A 19,119-nucleotide genomic window follows, 5' to 3' on the forward strand; every position below is an offset into this window, starting at 1 on the left:
TTTTTCCATATTTTACTATATATCTCTACAAAAGCTTGATTTGATTAGTTACTCTATTTTTTTTTCTGAAATTATTGCAATCCAATGCATTTCAAATTTAATATTTACCTTATGATTCTTTAGAGCATCTGTATTGGGTTTTGAATAAGTATTTAAACTGCATGATAAAAAATGTGGTCTTACTTGGGCATAATTTTTAAATATATAGAAATAGGAGCCCATAAGTAGTCTGTATGTAACAATGTTGATCTGCATGCAATATTGTAAATTATGCTTGTGTCTTTAAATGATACAGTATATGGCTTTGCAGGTTACCTAATGAGTAATGATGATGAAAACTGTTATAAATATATTGTAGTCTAACTTAGAGAAGCTAGAAATAGCGTTCAAAATTTCTAATTATGATCTTATAAGCTACTTGATAGGGTTAGTAATACTTCACCTCCAGTTCACTGTGATTACAAGTTGCTCTAAAAGAATAGTCAGTTTATGTATTACAGTATGGCTGACAAAAGTCTTTCCCCTGGAAGCTTCCATTCAGCTCCCTAAAGCTAGACATATGAATCCATTTTCAGGAACATTCTCACCAAGAAGGCTTATTAGCATTAGAAATTGCCAATTAACCAGCACATTTAAATCCATCAACTTTATCTAAATATCCAGCTATAGACTGATTCACCTAAATTTAGACACCAGGCTTTGAAAATTACAATATATGTAGCCATTATATTTTTCTAATGACAAAGCTGAGTATTGGGAAGAAATATGTTAATTCATAATAAACTAATTTTAATAATCATGTTGGGTGGCTAACAATAAGCAAAATTGTCCTTCTATCCATGAAACAGCTCATTGAAACATTAGAGCAGCTTGGTGTTGGAAGTCAGGGAAGTTTATCTGAGTATGTCATGTGTCGCTTTGAGATGTGAACAAGCTAGGAACCAGAGTGTGTTTTCAGATTTAAATAAAGATATAAATTGAAGCACAGATATTTCTGTGTTGTCTAAATAGCACCTTTGTTCATTTGAATACAAAGTTTTAAAAATAACTAAGATTTAAGGATGCAGAAACTCTGCAGTTTTAACCCTTGTTTCTCTGGCATTCATCCAGTTTATGCCTGAACAGCTGAGCCTCTAGACCAGCTGTTTGCTGGGCTTCTCAGATTCTTTCTTTAAAGCTGCTATGTGGTAATCAGTTATACTGTATATGCTTTTTTAGATTTTGTTGACAAGGGATTGGCATGGTTGCTAAATTTGTTGCCCTGTAAACACAGATAACAGGAAAGGAAAATATAATCCTAGCACATAATAAACTTATCACTGAATTCTATAAAAACATTTATCAAACCTTAAGTGCTTTGGGTTTCTTAGACTTCTCTTTTATGCGCTGAGTTGTAATCTGTTGGCAAGACAAACAGGCATATCAAGAGACAAATATGCTAAGCCAAGAATTCCAATAATCTATCAGTCATTTAATGACTACATGCTGGGTAAGCCCTGGTTTAGTCACTACAGGTAGGAGTCTGCACAAGCTGATGTAAAATACATCTGAGTGCATCTCATGATTGTCAAGCCATTTCTCCACTATCAGTAGAGAATTAAATGAAATTTTTTCTTTTAAAATTTTATGTAAACTTTTTTCTTGTAGAAATTATCTTTAGAATATGAGAATTTTTCAGGGTAATTAAAACCACTGATGTTCAACTCAGTTAAATGCTCTGCAGAAACAATAATTATGTTTCAGATCTCATCAGCCACAATCTGGTGACCAGTTAGACAAATACATTTCAGCAAGAAGATTTTCAGGCTAATCTTAGCCTTGGGGAAAGTGTGGTTTCCCTGATGTCTTGTTTCTTGCTGACTTTAAAGAGAAGGCTCATCCTAATTCTGAAGTCATGTTGGGAAACTGGAGAGGCATAAATGCTTACCTGCTTTGTGAAACTGGCACTTCCATTGAGCAGAATGATATATATGTTGTGAAATTTATTTCTTCACTGCTTTACTTCTAGCATATGGTAGCTTGATATTTCATTTTGCAGTGTTGAGCAAAGTGCTACTAAATTGATGGCAAGTTAAAAATATTAGCACAATAAGTAAAATAATATTAAACACATTATCAACATTAAACAGAAAGGATAGCTTGGAATTTCTAATCCAAATATCCTTGTGTGTATCCTCATAATAGTTTCAAGTTGAACACTTCTCTCAGAATTTGATGGTTTAATGTCTGGAAGGCAATGTTATGGGAAAGAGAAAAGTAAATATATTCCCAAAATCTTCGTAAGGCTAAAACTAGAAAAAAAATGAAGTGTAATAGAATTGACGTAAAAAAACCAATCAGATGTGAAATAACAGCATATATACATATTGATCCAGTAGAATTGAGATTGTGCTAGGCAACATACAGGCAAAGGATGTCTTCATACTTCTGAGGGAAGATTAATGAGAAAAATTACTCCTAAATGTTCTAATTTCCACCTAGACAATTTGCAGTCCTGGCTCATTCTAATAGGAAACAAGGTTTATGATATGTCATACACCATTATGTTCTGCTTACCTTACAGCTTTGTGTCTAGTTTATGGGAACTGGGATATAACTTTTTTCATTAAGGAATTGTTCTTGTGTCTTCCAGGATGCAAGACAGAAGCTGTGGCCGGGCAGTGCCTCTTTCTTTAATGCTGAAGGAGACTTACTCTCCAGAAAGAGGCAGCAGTAAGGGATATCCCGAAAATATGTCAGAAGCTTCATCTTACCATGACTTTTTCTGTGATTCCCTGTCAGACACACAGAATGGTGAATTTTCAAATGAACTTTCTGCCTTCCTTACCCAGGAGGAGATAAGTAAGAGCCTTGACATAGCTCGAGAAGCCATTGCAAATTCCATGGAGGAAGATGAGAACACAGCACCAGACTTTACTCATTATCTCAACACCCCCCTTTCTAGCCCTTCAGAAAACCCTTCTTTCAGGGACAGCGACCTGCATGAGCAAGACACTTTACCAACACCTCAAGCAAGCAGTTGGACTTCATCTGCTGCAAGTCATGTTCTCCCACGGAATCAGAAAGAGCAATCCACTGCACCTCAGACAGAGGATAGTTTTGTCACAGTTTCTAGGAGACAAGCAAGCACCACACCTTTTCTACCTGCTAGTCCCAGCTTTGTCAGAAGCCTGAAATATTCAGAGAAAGGTGGTCCATGTATGCCTAAGACAAGCCCAAACTCTGAATCGACATTGCAGGGAGAAGCTCCTTTCAGGAACAAGCTGTGTGACAAAGCTGCCACATTCATAGAGGAGTTATCATCTATATTTAGACAAGCAGCAAAGACAAGAGGCCATAGTCCCGATGGGGACTCTTCTTCTCCAGACAGTGGATACCTGTCACCTAATAAGAAACAACCAGCTTTAAGTACCTTGGTGAACCAGGAGTTTGACAAACCACATCAAGAGACTGAACCTGAGGAAAAATTACCTGGAGTTCATCTGGGTATGGATGGGAATGGAGAACACTATTCTGGAAGGGGGAGCATCCTGGAGAGCAAAATGGTCCTGTGCCGTCCCTTCATCAACATGGAAGAGCATGAGCTTTCACCGCCTCTATTCACTCAGAAGCTCCGGAGCCAGGAAGTTGCCGAAGGAAACAAAGTGTTGCTGGAGTGCAGAGTTGCTGGCAACCCAGTCCCTGATGTCAGGTAAGTGCTAAATCACCAGATTGTGTCACCTGATTGTGGAAGATACCTAAGGACAGGTATGACAGTGACCTGCTTAGAGGTAGTCACATAAGAGAAGTCAATCATGCAATTTTATGAAGCACAAATATTAACACATTCTAATGTCCTTATTTCACTAGAATGTTTCACTCTGTTTGCTTAGGAAATTAAAATCTGCTTCATTTAAGAGCCACATGGCAAAATTAGAAACAGAATTTGCTCTAGCAGCATTCAGTGTGATTGTTACTTCATCAATCTGGGTAAAAGAGACAGCTTGTTCCTAAAGAGCATATCTCAAGAAGATGATACAGTTTTTACTGCTGAATAATTAGAATGTCTCCAAGATCCATGTAAACTGTTTTTCTGAATTTTAACTTGAGCAGAATCATAAAATAAGTAGGCTCTTAATGACTGAGGAAATGAGTAATGAGAAACATTGCTGACATAATAGTTGGTTATTGTAAAATCAAGTAAAGTTTTAAGTAATCACATATAAATTAGTTTGTAACTTCTGTCTTGTATCCCTTTTGACACCCATAATTGTCCTATGTTAGCAGCCTGTAGATGCAGCCATTGCTGCATTGTGGCAAATATGATTCATGCCATCCTTTTGAGCTCTTGCAAAGCTCCCTGACAGTCAAGTTAATACACTTGCATGGTCCATTCTCAAATTGGTTTTATTTAATAATTATTAATAATTCTCCATCTGGCAATTGAAAGAAGTTACTAATAAAAATTACTTTTTCAAAGTTTCCATTGAAAACAAATTTCCCCCTTTGCTTCTATTTCATTATGGATCTTCGAGAGAGGAAAAATACAGCAGCTGCACCTCAAAAACTACTCATTTCAGAAGTCGATGCACTTCTTTTGCGTGTCCTTTCTGTAGTGACACCGACTTGGCTGAAGAGGTCACTCACACACAGCACGGGCGGCACAGAGCCCTCAAGCGAGCACTGCAGTGCAGCCAAGAGAGCAAAAACCAAGGCTCGCTCAGGGGCTAAGAGGCACCAAACACCTGAGCGATGTTTGGGTGAGACTCTAAAGTCTGAATGTTGGGGAAAGGAGGGGGTCCTTTCCAGATGAGAAAGCATACAGAAAAAATATGTAATGGATTTTTATCTATAAAAGCATTACTAGGAACTTCCAAACAGTTTCATATTATCATCTAGGCACATCACTGTCCTTCTTTCTGGATATGAAAAGGAGTTTTATGGTGTATCCTGTATATATCCAGTAAATAGTTAATTTGCTGCAGTGGAAAAAGACAAGCCTATTTAAAACCACCCACATATTGCAGAGCAAATGAAGAATGTCTGTGCTACTTTCAGAAGTATTTTCTGTAAATGGGAGTTTTATATGGTTTTAAAATAAAGCAAAACATCAATGATCCAAAAATAGTTGACCATTCTCTTGTATTTTGGTAATGAAAATAATCCACTTTTCTAAAGCACTTTACTTAGACAATTGTTTCATTAGACTGGGTTTCTGGTTTGTTATATATGTGGAAAACAATCTTCAGACCATAGTCATATGAATTAAAAATATTTACAGTTTTCTGAAGAAACTGGCCAGAAAAAGAAATGTGTAAAAGGTGTTAAGCTTTTTGTGAAGGTTTATGAATAGGTAGAAAGTAGAAATGGGTATTAGGAAAGCATTGTATTGCATTGCCAAAAGAAGAGCTATGGAACAAGCTGAACAGTTACCTGGTGTGAGAAGTGCAAGAGCGAGCCATTTGGCACATGCAAAACCTCAACAGGAGGTGCAGACAAGGGCATGAGCCAGGGCAGCCATAGTCTGTACATCTTCATATAGCAATAGAATCTGTAGAAGCCAAGCTGCAGCTCTTCTGGTTCTTCCCAGAAAACCCAGTTTCAATAACACAGCCACTGTAAAGGCTGTTTTTGGAACTCTGTATGATAAGTGTGATTAAAGAAGAAAGCAGTTAGGATTTTTTGTGATTTTTTTTTTTTGGTTTTTTTTTTGGTTTTTTTTTTTTTTTGCCTCAGCTGGGAAGAAAACTGGAAGCCACATTTCCTAAAGTCATAAGGAATTAACAATGGTGACAAGAAACTCACAAAGTTCTTATTTCGCCAGGCACTCAAAAAGTTGTCCAGTGTAATAATGAATACAGCTGGTATTTAAGCAGCATCAAGCACTGGCAACTATAAAATCATCCAACTGACACCAGAGCAAAAGGCCTCCAAAAGAATCTACATAGGCTTTTCTGATCTTTTAGCATGTTACTGCTTTTCTATGCCTCATATTTTATCCTGGACCCAAGTAATCTTTATAACTGGCTTTCTTCCCTTTTCATAGCTTTTTTTGTAGTTAAACTTTCTAAGTCCTCAGCCTATGCAAAGTTGAGCTAGAATCCTTCTTTATCCTGCTACTTTTGTTATGAGGATAAAGATAACAATGTTGCAGAATCTTAGTATAATTGAAGAAAACATCAAATGTAGTGTAAGGACACGGTGTATATTTGAAGGTTATTTGATTAGGAAAACCTCTTAAATTTTAATTTCCTTAGATGTTCATAGCCATACACAGCTGAAAGTAAAACAGTAAGTGTTAAGGTTTGAGTGACAAAACTTGACCAAAGTAGCTTTGTACTATAAATAGAAAAAAAAAAAGTTTTGACAGAACAGAACTACAATTAGAATCTTAGTGTTGAAATCCAAAAGAAAATAATCAGTTACATTTCAATTTTTTTTTTCCAAAGTTCAATGTCTAACTTACTAGTTCTGCTAGCAGAAAATCAGATTTCTTAAAATGAATATTTTGTTACTGGTCAGAAGAATTCTTATATTTCTGTAAGATTCCAGATTCCAGCCTAAGACCTAGGAAGGCACATAATGATTTGAAAAGTTCTAGGATATGTCTTCTAAAGGTCTAAAAGATGTAAAATATAAGTTGAAACACAATTTCTGTTACTCTCAAAACGAATTTATCAGTCAGTAGCAGTCCTTCAAAGTGCATCAGCAATGCTGTGTTTAAAATACTCATATTGGCCTTGAGCTAGCTAAAGCAAATTCCAGCTGGGTGTGACTTAGACCTCTTCAGCATTCGCCTCACCACCTGAATATTTAATTGCTTCAAAGCCTGGAGCTGTAAGCTGTGATTAAAGTATTTTCTGACATCTACCTTGAGCTGTAAGCTATGATTGAAATATTTACAGATATTCACCCAGCTTCTGTAGCATGAGGTATTGAAATTTTTGTGCAAAATATATTATTTTCCTTTCTCCACAGCAAATTGATGCCAAAAAATCCAAATCAAAGTTAAAAATAAGGCACTTTCCACATACTACATGACAAGAACAAGGTTTCTTTGCTTTAAGGAAATAATTTGCTCTCATTATATTCCTTTTCTTCTCATAAGTGCTGTTTGTCTAGATTTGGCTTTAACAAATACCCCAAATCTGCACCTAGAAACATTACTTGCATGTAACACAGAGCTGTTCTTTGAAAATACAGAAACAAATGCAAAGCACAGTACTTAAATTTATAACAAAACCAAATTATGTTGACTTCTACTGCTTCAAAATCTTACTCTGTTTTACAGTCTTTAAAGGCTTTAAAACCTAAAAACACACAATAAACTGTGGCACCACCATAGTCCACCTATCAGGTACAGATGCAAAGAAAACTGAACATCAGATTAAGTCATGCTTAACACAAATCTACACAGCTGTGTAAAAACCCAAGTGTACAGGACAAGAGCGATTAAACTACCTACACAGCAGTTGGTAGTTTTAAGTCTTGGAAATTTGGTAGTTTTTACTCTTAGTAAGAGGTATCCCAGGTGTACTTTCTGCTTCTTTGCTGGACTTGATATGAGGTAGGAAAATCTGTGGTTTAGAGATAGAATTTAGGTTTATTTCTTGAAGTCTCTTATGAGTAGATTTTGTAGTTGTAGTGAAACACCAATGCCTTGGTGGGAGATAGAGATGTTCTACTAATTCTATAGTGGCAAGGCTTTAGTACTACTTATTTTTATCAAATGTGGATAGTTATTTATGTATGTGTGGTAATGGGACATACTTGACCATTCTAGGTGTCCTCAGTTAAAAACAAAACCCGTTTCATGAGTGTGTTCCTTGCTTTCTTGTAGAAACTCTTTAATAGCCATCTTCAAAATTGTTAGGTTACTTTTTTATTTGTAGAATCTTAACTATTTGAGTTAGATTTTAGAATTAGATGATGCAGGTCCTGCTTTTAAAATATTCTCATTAGCTTATATACATACTTGTGTTAGTCAAGATGGAAATTTTAGTGAAGATATTTTATGATGAACTTGTTTAAAGTATTTTCTAATTCCATTCTTGTTTGCTTGACCCAGACCAAAATTTGCTTCTGAACAATGAAATGCTTAATGTGTCTTAAAAACAGAGTTTAGTAGATTACAAATATTATGTTAGCTACAGTGATTGCAGAAATAATTCATAAAAGATAAAAAAGATTAGGATATATTCTGTGTGGGAGGAGAGGGCTCTTGTGACTTGAAAATAAGTAACAACTATATATATTGCTCTTATACAATGAAAAAAATCAAGTCCTGTATTGATCTTTGAGGTGATTCTTACCTGAGTCCCAAAATGTAATATTTTGCAGTTAGAATTGATCTAAAATACTTCCACAATTTATGCAATTGTTTCTGTTCCACTATTTCAGTGTTGTTATAATTCTTTATTAATGTCTAGAAGAGTGCAACAAGAAATAATGGTTTTCTTATTATGCAACCCTTTGTAAATAATAAGTGTCTCCAGAATAGCTTGCATTTATTTCCTAAGGGTGATAATTCATGAAGTTAGTTGTGAATTGCTCACAAATAGAAACATTTTTCTCATATTCTCCCCATAATTTTCTCTATTAAAAGGTCTTCCCAATAAACATAATTTTATACAGAAATCTCCCAGAGTCCTCTATTAATCTTTTCAGGGCAGAATCCTGCTAATCTGTCTTCTTACTAGCCTTTTGCAAACAGAGGGTGCTTGTTAAGAATGGAAGAATATTCTTGTACTAAGAAGTTCCTTGGGTCAAAAATGTTATATTTGCAGATCTGGATATTTTTCTGTGTATGGAGGGAGCGTTGACAACCATCTGAAAGTGTTAACAGAATTTTTATTGCTGAGATTAAATATAAAAATATTGTTAGCTCTTTTAATCTGGCAGTACACTCTTTTAAGAAATCTGCTCAACAGTAATATGTTGTCATTTAGTATTTCATTTACACTTTAATGAAGATAAAATATCTTCAATACATTCCCATTCATATCAATATGAACATTTTATTTCAGCATCCTCAGTATTTTTCTGTCACAATAATATTTTTTCTTTCTCTTTATCAAAAATGTCTTCTTTTGTTGGACTTTTTTCTTCATTTACAAGTCAACATAATAGCTATTTGCTGTTGACCTCATTATTCTTTTAGCCCTTTTCCCCTTCTCATTTATTTCCTTTTATGCTCTTTGTTTATTGGACCATACCATGCTATTCTTTTGTCTTTTGTTTGTTTGCTTTTGCTGATTTTCACAGATAAGGCCTGGCCTTCTCCAGGCATCCCCAGAGTTTGAATTTTCTTTCAGAGCAGATCTGGAATACAGTGTTGAAAGTCACCTCAGTGACTTGTGAAACTGCTCCTTCCTTCTGTTGTTATAGAGCAATGCTCTGGACTAGTGGGCTTTGCTGGGGAACCAAGAGGTAATGATCCAGCACAAATGGTAAAGCTATTGCAGTGCAGTGGCTGCCCACAGGGATTTGTGGCCTGCAGGTATTATGTAGATAGCCTGCATCTTTCAGATATTTCCTTTTCCATTCTCCATTCATTTTGTGGCAATAAGAGGCCACACCCTCAGGATTTTCGGCATCTGGGGAAAGCACACAGTGGAGTTAAGGCCTGTGTAGGTCATGTACCCACCTGCTTTAAAAAACAGTGTGGCCTATCTGAGAATTCTAGTAGTGCGACAGTTTTCTTAACTTGTAAGTAATAGTTCTTTTACCTTAGAACCACTTGGAAAGAAGATTTGCCATGGTGCTCCTTAAGAACAGCACTTTGGAGACTCTTCTTGTATATGATTGTCTGTTTGCATGGAGGGGGCAGAGCTTAGTGCTGTGCAGGTTGTTACCCTATAGGAATGACTGGTTACCGCCTTGCTCAGTCATTTCATGGGGCATGGTACCTAACCCAGTGGATGTACCCGTATGCAGTGCTGGTGAAGATGGTTTTCCAAGTAGGGAGAGGTATTAGGATTGCTGTGTTGATGTACTGCATGATATTGGTTTCTGACATGGTAGTGTCAAGGGCAATGAGGGTCATTAGGGATGTGTATATTCAGTGTTGTTCACCTGGCCTGGTCTTATCCGATACCTCTGGGTATTCATCAGTAATCATACCCAGCCTTTGGGAGGAACAGAGGAGGAGGATTTTCCCCAGCCTTCCACTCCCTTCTCCTCCTTCAGGACTGCTATAAAAGATTTTGAAAATTTTGGATTCTCTTTAGATGTTAAGAAAACCATCTTTCACTAAAGTGTTATCTCAACCCATAAGCTTTGCTTTTGTCTCTCCCTCACCAGAAGGGGCAGGGGAAAGGGGAGTGGCTTATTTAGAGTTTAATTTCCTCTTAACCTCTTTCCTCCCTCTATTGTGGGAGTTAACCCACAATAATGATAACCAAACTTTTTGTTTGAAAGGTGAAGTTTTTTCCCTTGCTTGCCTGTTTAACACCATAGAGTACAGTATTTAAAACAGGTACCTAGAATGCATGGCTCTTTCCTATGTGAAATGATCTTTACAAAGTTCAGACTGTGATAACAGGATAATTTATATAGGTCTTATAAAATAAACAAATTGCTAGAAAACAGGCAGAGCAATCCACTGATGTTACAAAATGAATATTCAATGATCTAAAAGAATGTGTGGATGTGGTTGGGAAGGTGGCCTATGGGAACACAAACTCTTTACTTGCTGGGTTTTGTAAAAGCCCCAAGGAGGATCTGTAGATTCTGGAACTGGGGTTATTCTTATGTTTTGTTTATTTATTGTCTCTCTAGAATAGTTTTGACTACATGATGTAAGCATTTCCTCATCTTTGTTATACAGGCTCTGTGCATCACCAGGCTCTCTTTCTTTGGAGCTGTCATTTTTAATGAATGTGGAAATAGCTCTTGTAAATTGTGGGGTTTAAAAGATTCATGCTTTTGTTTTGGTTTTTGTGTGTATTTTTCCCCATCCTGAAATTTGGAAGAATAAAGCCTGTTAGGTGCATGAAGATGAGTGCTGCAAGGGCAGTTGTAAAAACAAAGGTGAAGTTATTTGAACTAGAATTACTCTCTTAAATTGGAATTAGGAAGAGAATTCCAGCTCAGGTACTTCATTTTTCTCTTTGCATGCCAGTGTCTCTGGTTTAGTTTTTCTGATTGCATTAGCAAAACTTTAAAAACATCTCATCATAACTTCTTTATTCTTTTATTCTTCTTTTTCTGCCTCTCAGTAAAAGAGTGCAGACCTAAAGTTCCTTGCTAATGCTCCCAAAATAAATAACGTATGGACTAGTACTTATAAAAAGACTCAAAGATTAGATGAAAATGTTATCAAAATACTTGATGGCTAACATGAAAAGCTTAAAAGTAAAGTAATAAAATTATACTGCTATCTACATAGTAGAAAAAACATAAAGGACTTTTGCCTTGTATTTACATAGGAATTGGATGAGACTTGGATGAACTTTAAAATAATGTGGCACCACATGTCTTCAGAAAGCGCTTTCACTACACAAGCTTTGCCCATGTTAAACATTTTTAGTTTAAAAACAAAATTTAATTGAAGTAGCTTTAAAATACAGATTTTCCACAAAAGTAGAGCTGAAACAGTGCCAGAGGCAGAATTCCAAGAGGCTGCTTTTACTTCATGTTTCAGAATTTATTTGTATAAATCTTATATGCTGTCTCAGGGCCTTTCCAGTATTGTGCAGAGCATCAACTGTCGAGAAGTCTGACAGTGAAGAAATACATCAGCAATCAGCTTGTCATGGACTAATTGAAAGTGATCTGTGAAAATTAAAACTAAATGTAGAGGCTAAGTAGAACAGAGGCAGGAATGAACTGACATGATTTAGGCCTATTTTACTTGTACTGAAAGAGAAGAAAAGAGTAGTGAGGCTTTTCACAGAGAAGTGTTTGAACTAAGTAATTCTGGCATCATTACTTATCAATGTTCAACAGGTATGAAGTGCCATTCCAAATCTCATTTAAAATATCATGCTTAATACCCTTTGACATGTTTGTTCATTTGCCTAAAGGCAGCACCACATCTTGCGTTGTTTTAACCTTCTTAAGGGCAATTATAGCAGTTTATTAATGTTACTTAAGCAGGACATATATTTTTAAAACACAATACACTGCTTTATAAATATAAATTAAGTAAATTCAAAGTATAACTTTGAAACTTGATGCTTTAAAAATTCTTTCTAATAAAAAACTGTCATGTCTGAAATATGCTGTGTAAATGCATTCTTGGCAATGTGAAAGCTACCTTTAAAGATATGGACAATGAAATTTAACAAATAGGACTTCTCTGCAAACATTCACAGCTGAAAATGTTAAACTTCAGTTTGGGCTATCAGAGCTGGCAGGGCTTTGAGGGAGGTAGGAAAGGCTGTGGACTAAAAGCTTATAATAGAACAAACATAGAAGAAAAATTGTTAAACAGCAGTGAATAATGAGCTTATTTAATTGGTTCTGGAACCCATCTGGAAAGTGTGTTTTTTCTAACAAGTGTTATAGTTTGATAGGACTCTGTTAAGTGGGCTGGAACCATGGTTCATTTACTAGTAAATGGACTTGCCTTTCCAGCCCATGCAATGGTGAAAGGAGTAAAAGAAGTTCCCTTGTCCTCCTATTCCCTGTAACATAGGAAAATAAACAAGTCATGGAATTGTAGGATATCCTGGTTTGGAAGGGACCCATGAGGATCATCCAAGTTCAAGTCCTTCTCATAGTATCCATATTTCCTTCCCTGAGCAAAAAGATACAAAACAAGCAGGAAAGTTAAGGAGTTAGCTATGGAGGTTTTTATACCTTGTACAATTTTGCCCACATTTGGAGGTGTGTGGTGGGGGAAGAACATCATGTCAAGTAGACATTTTATGCTGTCATGAGTTTTCACATTGCACATGCTTTAGAAAAAAAAGTGAAGATTAAAAGATTATTTGGAGTTTTAACACTTTGGGATATTTAAAAATTATGTAGTTATGTAGTGAGGAGATAGAATTTCCTTTAAGATAGCAGAATGAACAAAATTTGGAAGCTTGTCTTTGTACAGAGTAAACCTTTACTAAGATATTGTCCCCTTAGAGATTGAAGTGTTTCTTAGCTTTCGTCATCAAGAAAAATTTTCACATGTATTACTTTAAGAAATGTACTTAATTTCTACTTCTACTTCTGTGCCTCTGTAAGTTGCCTATCAAAAGGGGAACAGATCAGTAGGAATAGGAAAAAAATTGCAAACAGCTGAAACACTGAGGGACTTGTTTAAGTGTTGAAAACTTGAATCAATGTCCATATGATATCTTTCTATAATCAGGAAATTAGCATCTTAGTAAGTAGCTAATCTGGATATAGAAAAGATGCAATTTTATTAAATAAATCAAGAGGAATAATTCAACTAGATAATTTCACCTGTATTTACAAGGGGAAAGTTGCAGAAGGGCCAAACACCTGTGCAGCAATGTCTCATCTGATGTACTGAATTACTGCATGTTCAAAGTGTTTGTTACCGACCTGGCTCCAAGGACCTTATTGCCTTCAAGTGGTGTGCTACCACTTGGTGTGATACTACTCAGCATCGATGAGTACACAGCTTAGGACTGGGAGCAGTATGAACTTGAATAGATCTGACTTCCTGTGGGAAAGGGAAATAAGTTAAAATGCCTGGGGATTGGAGGTAATTAACAGATAGAATAACTCCTAAAATACTGGGGTTCTTTTTTTTTTCAGCTACCTGCAGGTCAAAACAGAGACTAGGAGATTTAGGATTAGATTCAGGATAGATTTTAGGAGACTAAAATTTTTCTGCCGCAAATCTGTTGTTTCCTTTAGTCTAATGCTAACATGCTGCTTCAAATCAAAGTGATTCATTGTTTCATGTTATTAATATTATGTACTTGCAATTCATGCATACATTAGCATTATAAAAATAGCTTAGTTCGCAGTTATGCAGTGCCTTTCACGTGAACATTTCAGTGCTTTATAAAAACAGTTTGTATAATATGTGAGCAGCTTTTCTTTATCTCCTCTTATGTGATAAAGTTGTGCTGTTCAGGTGGCCAAGGGAAAAAGTTTAGACAAATAGAATCCATCTCTCATTTATAGTACAACTGATGGGCACCTATTGCTAACTGTGAACTCTTTTAATATCACAGAGAATGGGAGCACATTGCTCTTAGAGCAAGTTATTCAACCTAGACTACTGGTTCCCCATTTTCAAGTGAGACGAAGAGAATTTATCCTAATCTTTGTGAAAATCAGATTCAGTTTTGTTTTTTGGGAAAGGCCATATTCAGGCAATTTTTATTGGACATGTTATGAATCTCCTATGAACTTGAGTGAATTCACTTTTCCAACTGAAACACATTACCTGATAAATCTATTACTGACTCTGTTTTGTATAGAGCCTTACCCTCCACTGTCACGGCAACTAGCAGTTGCAGTAATCTCTGTAGAGCTGTTTCTTTTTTTCTTTTATTCTTTTTCCTTAAAAAAAAATAACCTTACTAAACTTAACATTTGCAGCAGGGATTACAACCTGAAACCTGACTCAGTATTGCAATAGGGTTTATACAGCTGCAAGAACAAACGTGGGACAAACAAAAGCTTAGCAGTCTAGAAACAGAAGTCCTCACTTAAGTTAAAGTTTTGTTTACACCAGTTTACATGGTGTTCTATTAAGTTTGCTTTTCCAGTCAACAGGAGTTTTGAGAAACAAGCTGAAGGCAAAACCATTGTTCTGTAAATAGGTTGCCCTTTGCTGCCACAAGAATTGTAGGACTAATACCAAGGTATGTAGATTAGAATAATTTATCCATTTTACTGGAATTCAAAATTAAATATCTGCTTTTTTTACTGAAATTTGCATAGTGGTGGCTGGCAACACTGTAGCTGCACTTTTGGCAGCTATCTGTGCTTACCCAAGCAATAGTTTTGTTAGATAAGGAATGTCAGAGATGAAATAAGCAACTCCTGATTCCTTAGAAAGGCTCTCCACACAGCTAATAAAGATTCTTGGAATGCAAATGTCTGACAGTGGGAGATATGAGGAACCACAGACCCTACATGTGGTTCTTCCCATGTATGACTAAGGCATTCTGTGAACTGGCAGTGCAAGAAAACTACACTGCATGCAAATGAAATGAAAGAACTGAAGAAACAGCCACTGCTTTGGAATGCTAGAGAGAGACCTAAAGCACAGCCTTTACTGGAACTATTTCTTTGCAAGTACAATCTGGTTTTGACATCTCTTTTAGGACTCCACTACTATCATCAAAAATCTTACCTCCTGCTCATAAGTGATGAGGCTGAGGTTACTGGGAGCAGATTTAGAAGGAATACTACAATCTGACTGCTTTTCTGCCAATCACAGTGTCTTTCAATAGAAATATCCTTTACTTGTTTCTACTAATTAAACCACAAGTAGAACATTATAAAGATGCATAAACATAGAACAGATGAAGTTCTTAGTGTTTTACTGTATACTTTTTTTCTATATTACTAATGGAGTATTCTGTTTTAGAAGTTGATTATAGTAATTTACAAAAAAAAAAAAAAAAAAAGGGGATACCTTTTTATGTGGAAAAGCATTTAATACTACTATCTGTGCCTATCCTTTTTTTTGCTTTTCCTAAAACCTGTATTTCAAGAAGGGCAATTACCTCTGAGAAATAAATGCCTTCATAACCCTTTATGTCTGTCTACGAAGAGTGTTCATCTCTCCCTACTTTTTCCTTTAGGTATTCAGCAAATTTTCTCTTTCACAGTATAAAATAGTTCCACTCATGCACAGGATCCAGAATCTAAAGCTAGGGATATTTCTTCCTCAGATTAGGTCTGGTTTTCAATATATAATTTGGCAATCAAAGCAGGCTATGGAAACTCAGCTGCAGGTGTGTTGATTAGAACAAGGAAGCTCCATCATATGTCGCAAAGTATTTTACTAAGATGCTAATTCTGCTCCCACTAGAATACAAGTATGACTTTTAAGTAGTTGTACCTCTACTTTAGCCTCTTGCTGTCTTTTTAGTTCTTTTTTACTGCCTCAGCTGAGCAAGTACATTTAGTTGCATTGAACGTAGGCTGTCCTTCATTTCCAAAGACTGATGCTGATTTTTCTTGTCTTCCCACAAATAGAACAAGTCCGCCCTCAATATGAAGTTCTTGATATGTGAAATGTGTTAAGACTTTCCATCAAAAGGCTGTTCTGTTGTTCTTTAGAAGAACTCTGTTTCTTTTAGTCGCTTAGTAAGTTTTCCACCTTTGAATTTTTTCTTGATTACTGTTTGGTGAGTAGTGCACAGGGCATAGCTTCACACCATTTTATTTTTGCCTTGCATATTATATTGGTTCTATTTTCTTACTTGCTCATTTACTCCTAGTGAGCATCACAAATACAGTTTCTTAGTACCTTTCCCTGTACTCAAAATGGAAGCCATCTAGTTAGTTATATAATCTCCCTCAAAATAGTTGGTCATAAAGGAGGCATCTAATAATAATCTTTGAACAGAAATGCTTTTTTTTCCCGCATTGGTTATTAAAAAACTGTGACTAAATTAATGGCTGACTTAAAATAAGTAAAGATTACAAGATCCATGTGGACATTAAGAATGGAAGCATCAAAAACTTTGAATATGTGAAATCAATTCTCAAAGATACTGGAGCATGGGAGCTAGTGGGGAGGTTTCAACACTATTCCATTACACATTCCATGTGCATTACATGTATATCTTAGGTGTGAACATGGCATTGAACTTTTCATTCCAGTCTTGAAAAGTGTAATGATAATTCTTAACACCCGCTATCTGAAGCAGAAGGGATTTCAGTGGTGACTTAACACACATGTAATCTTTGCTATAAAATAATTGTTTACACCTTTGTTTAGAGTGACAGTAGGCTATTTAAAATGTGGAATTTCTTTGTTGGTTCTTTTTTCTGCAGTGTTTCAAGGGCTAACATAATCCTCTCGGGGGAAGACACGTGACTGTCAATCTCAAGGAAATCCACTTATTTTACCATAAAGGACTGTTCTTTGCTTTTCCTTACTTTAATAAAAATAGAAACAACAACAACAAAGCACCAAAACAAAAATAACCAACCAGCCAAACAAAAAAACCCCCAACAACAACTCCCCCCCCCACCACACACACACACACAAAAAACCAAAACAAAACAAAACAAAAAAAAAAACAAAAAAAAAAACAAAAAAAAAAAAAAAAAAAAAAAAAAAAAAAAAAAAAAAAAAAAAAAAAAAAAAAAAAAAAAAACAAAAAAAAAACTAAAACCAAAAACAACAAAACTCAGGAACAATGGAGCAAATTGCATGGTATATTGAAGATTACTGAAACAAACATTATGGAAATTAAAATGAAGGAGTAGTGGTTGACATACCTGAGCATATTTCTAATCCATTTTAAGATGCTATTTATTCAGTTTTAAGACTAGATGTTTCTGTGGGGACTTTATTTAGTAATTTTCCATGTTTATTGCAGTGAATGTAAGTTTCATATTGTGCTTAGTAGTATTTGAACTTTATGCCCACAAAACAAAGTATATGAATAAGGGCAAATAAGATTGTCATCTATTTCAAGTCCTATGAGGCAGTTTAAAGAACTACTGTGTTGGTGTTTTTAAAAAAGACAAAGCTATTTAACACACAGTATCACATATTCAATCTGGCACATATCATCTTGACTTCCAAGAAAACCTTGTATTGTGGGCCAAAGGGAAAAGGAGGAGGAGAATTTCTGAGGCTTCTACAATACTGCAGGCAGCTGGTATTCTAAAATTAATCTTTCTTGCATAAGCTGAAGCAGGATAGCTTCAGCTATAAGATCAATTATATCAGATGTTCTGCTAGGTTCATTTAGTGAATCTTATAGAACAAAACCGAACCTTTTCTCAGCTTGCTGAAGAATGGAATTAAAAAATCTTTGAGACTGACCATTTAGGCTGGAGGGAGATTAATTTCTGACAGATGCAATTCTTCTACATAATACCTCTGGGAAGGTTTTAAATTATTCCTGCTAGTTATACTGCTAGTTATTCACAGTTTGGCAGGGAGGGGAGGAAAGATCACTATTTTAGTACTGCCTTAAATGCAAGCTCTTGTACTAAGGAGTTCTCTTAAACACGAGGTCCTGAATAAATAGAAAAGCACAATATATAGAAAAAGACTCCATTGCAAAGGGACTTGTTTCAGGCCCATGATAAGTCTGCAGTCATACTTTGCAATGACTTGGAAGTGTCCAGTTGTCATTTGGTAGTTAGGTAAAGTAAGAGGAATTTGTATGGTAGATTGATTTTGAAGCCTTTCAGTGTTTAAAGAGAGCAAGCAAGAGACAAGAAGGATCCTGACTGTTATTTCAGTATTCTAACATTTTCATACTTTAAAGCTTCAACAAAGCAAGCATGCTGCACAATTAGTTCCAATTTCAAAATGCCCTTTACCATAAACACAGTGCCATAAACAGAAAGCTAGGAGACTGATTTCAAGAGTCTTACAGATTAATGGTACTTTCCACTTATTTCTCAAGTCTTAAACTCTTGTAACGAAACATGGGCACCAGTGAGAGACAACTGTGGGGCAGAGAAAGCTAGTGAACAGAAAAGAGCTTTGCCTTCTACCTGATGTAACGAGCTTACAGAACTAAAGAAATCTATAGAACAACAGACCTCATGGTCTCTTAGTTACTGAGTCTCCTAATGGACCACAAAGATACTGCACAATGCAAGAAAGGCAGGTATCACTCAGGCCTGTAAGCATAAGGCATAGCTGGGTGGATGGAGCTCAGGGTTTGCAATATTTTTGTTGTTGTTGTTGTTGTTGTTGTTATTGACTACTACTTCGCCTAATCTTGTGAGAGTGTTGCCATTTTCACCAGACTTGTGCTTTATTGCATTTTTGTAGCTCTACTGCACTGTGACTATAGCCACTTCTCATTTGGTGTATAGAACTTCATGAAGTCACTCTGTTGTAGAGAATGACTATGACAAGGCTGTGGTGGTTGTAACCAGAGCATCAAGTCCCATTCCAGAGCTACCATTAGAGTTTAGAGCTCCTGACCCCTTTATTCTGCTCCTTGTTAACAAATCTGCCTATGCCTAGTGAAGTGTGTCCCACACAAAAAAAGTTATGAAAAGATGAGA

General features: G+C 35.9%; 1 protein-coding gene across 6 annotated transcripts in view; it reads left to right on the forward strand.

The window, feature by feature from the left end:
• PALLD (palladin, cytoskeletal associated protein) overlaps window positions 1–19,119 on the forward strand; it is a 189,576-nt gene that overhangs the window by 407 nt on the left and 170,050 nt on the right. For all 6 annotated transcript variants that reach the window (XM_041427871.1, XM_041427872.1, XM_041427875.1 and 3 more), the window contains exon 2: window positions 2,633–3,691. In XM_041427871.1, the coding sequence (XP_041283805.1) occupies window positions 2,634–3,691 (1,058 nt within the window). In that variant the 5' untranslated portion in view covers window position 2,633. The remainder of the gene's footprint in view (window positions 1–2,632; window positions 3,692–19,119) is intronic.

Source organism: Onychostruthus taczanowskii, unplaced genomic scaffold, assembly GCF_017590055.1.
Source record: "Onychostruthus taczanowskii isolate IOZ18803 unplaced genomic scaffold, ASM1759005v1 scaffold12, whole genome shotgun sequence".
Lineage (NCBI taxonomy): Eukaryota > Metazoa > Chordata > Aves > Passeriformes > Passeridae > Onychostruthus > Onychostruthus taczanowskii.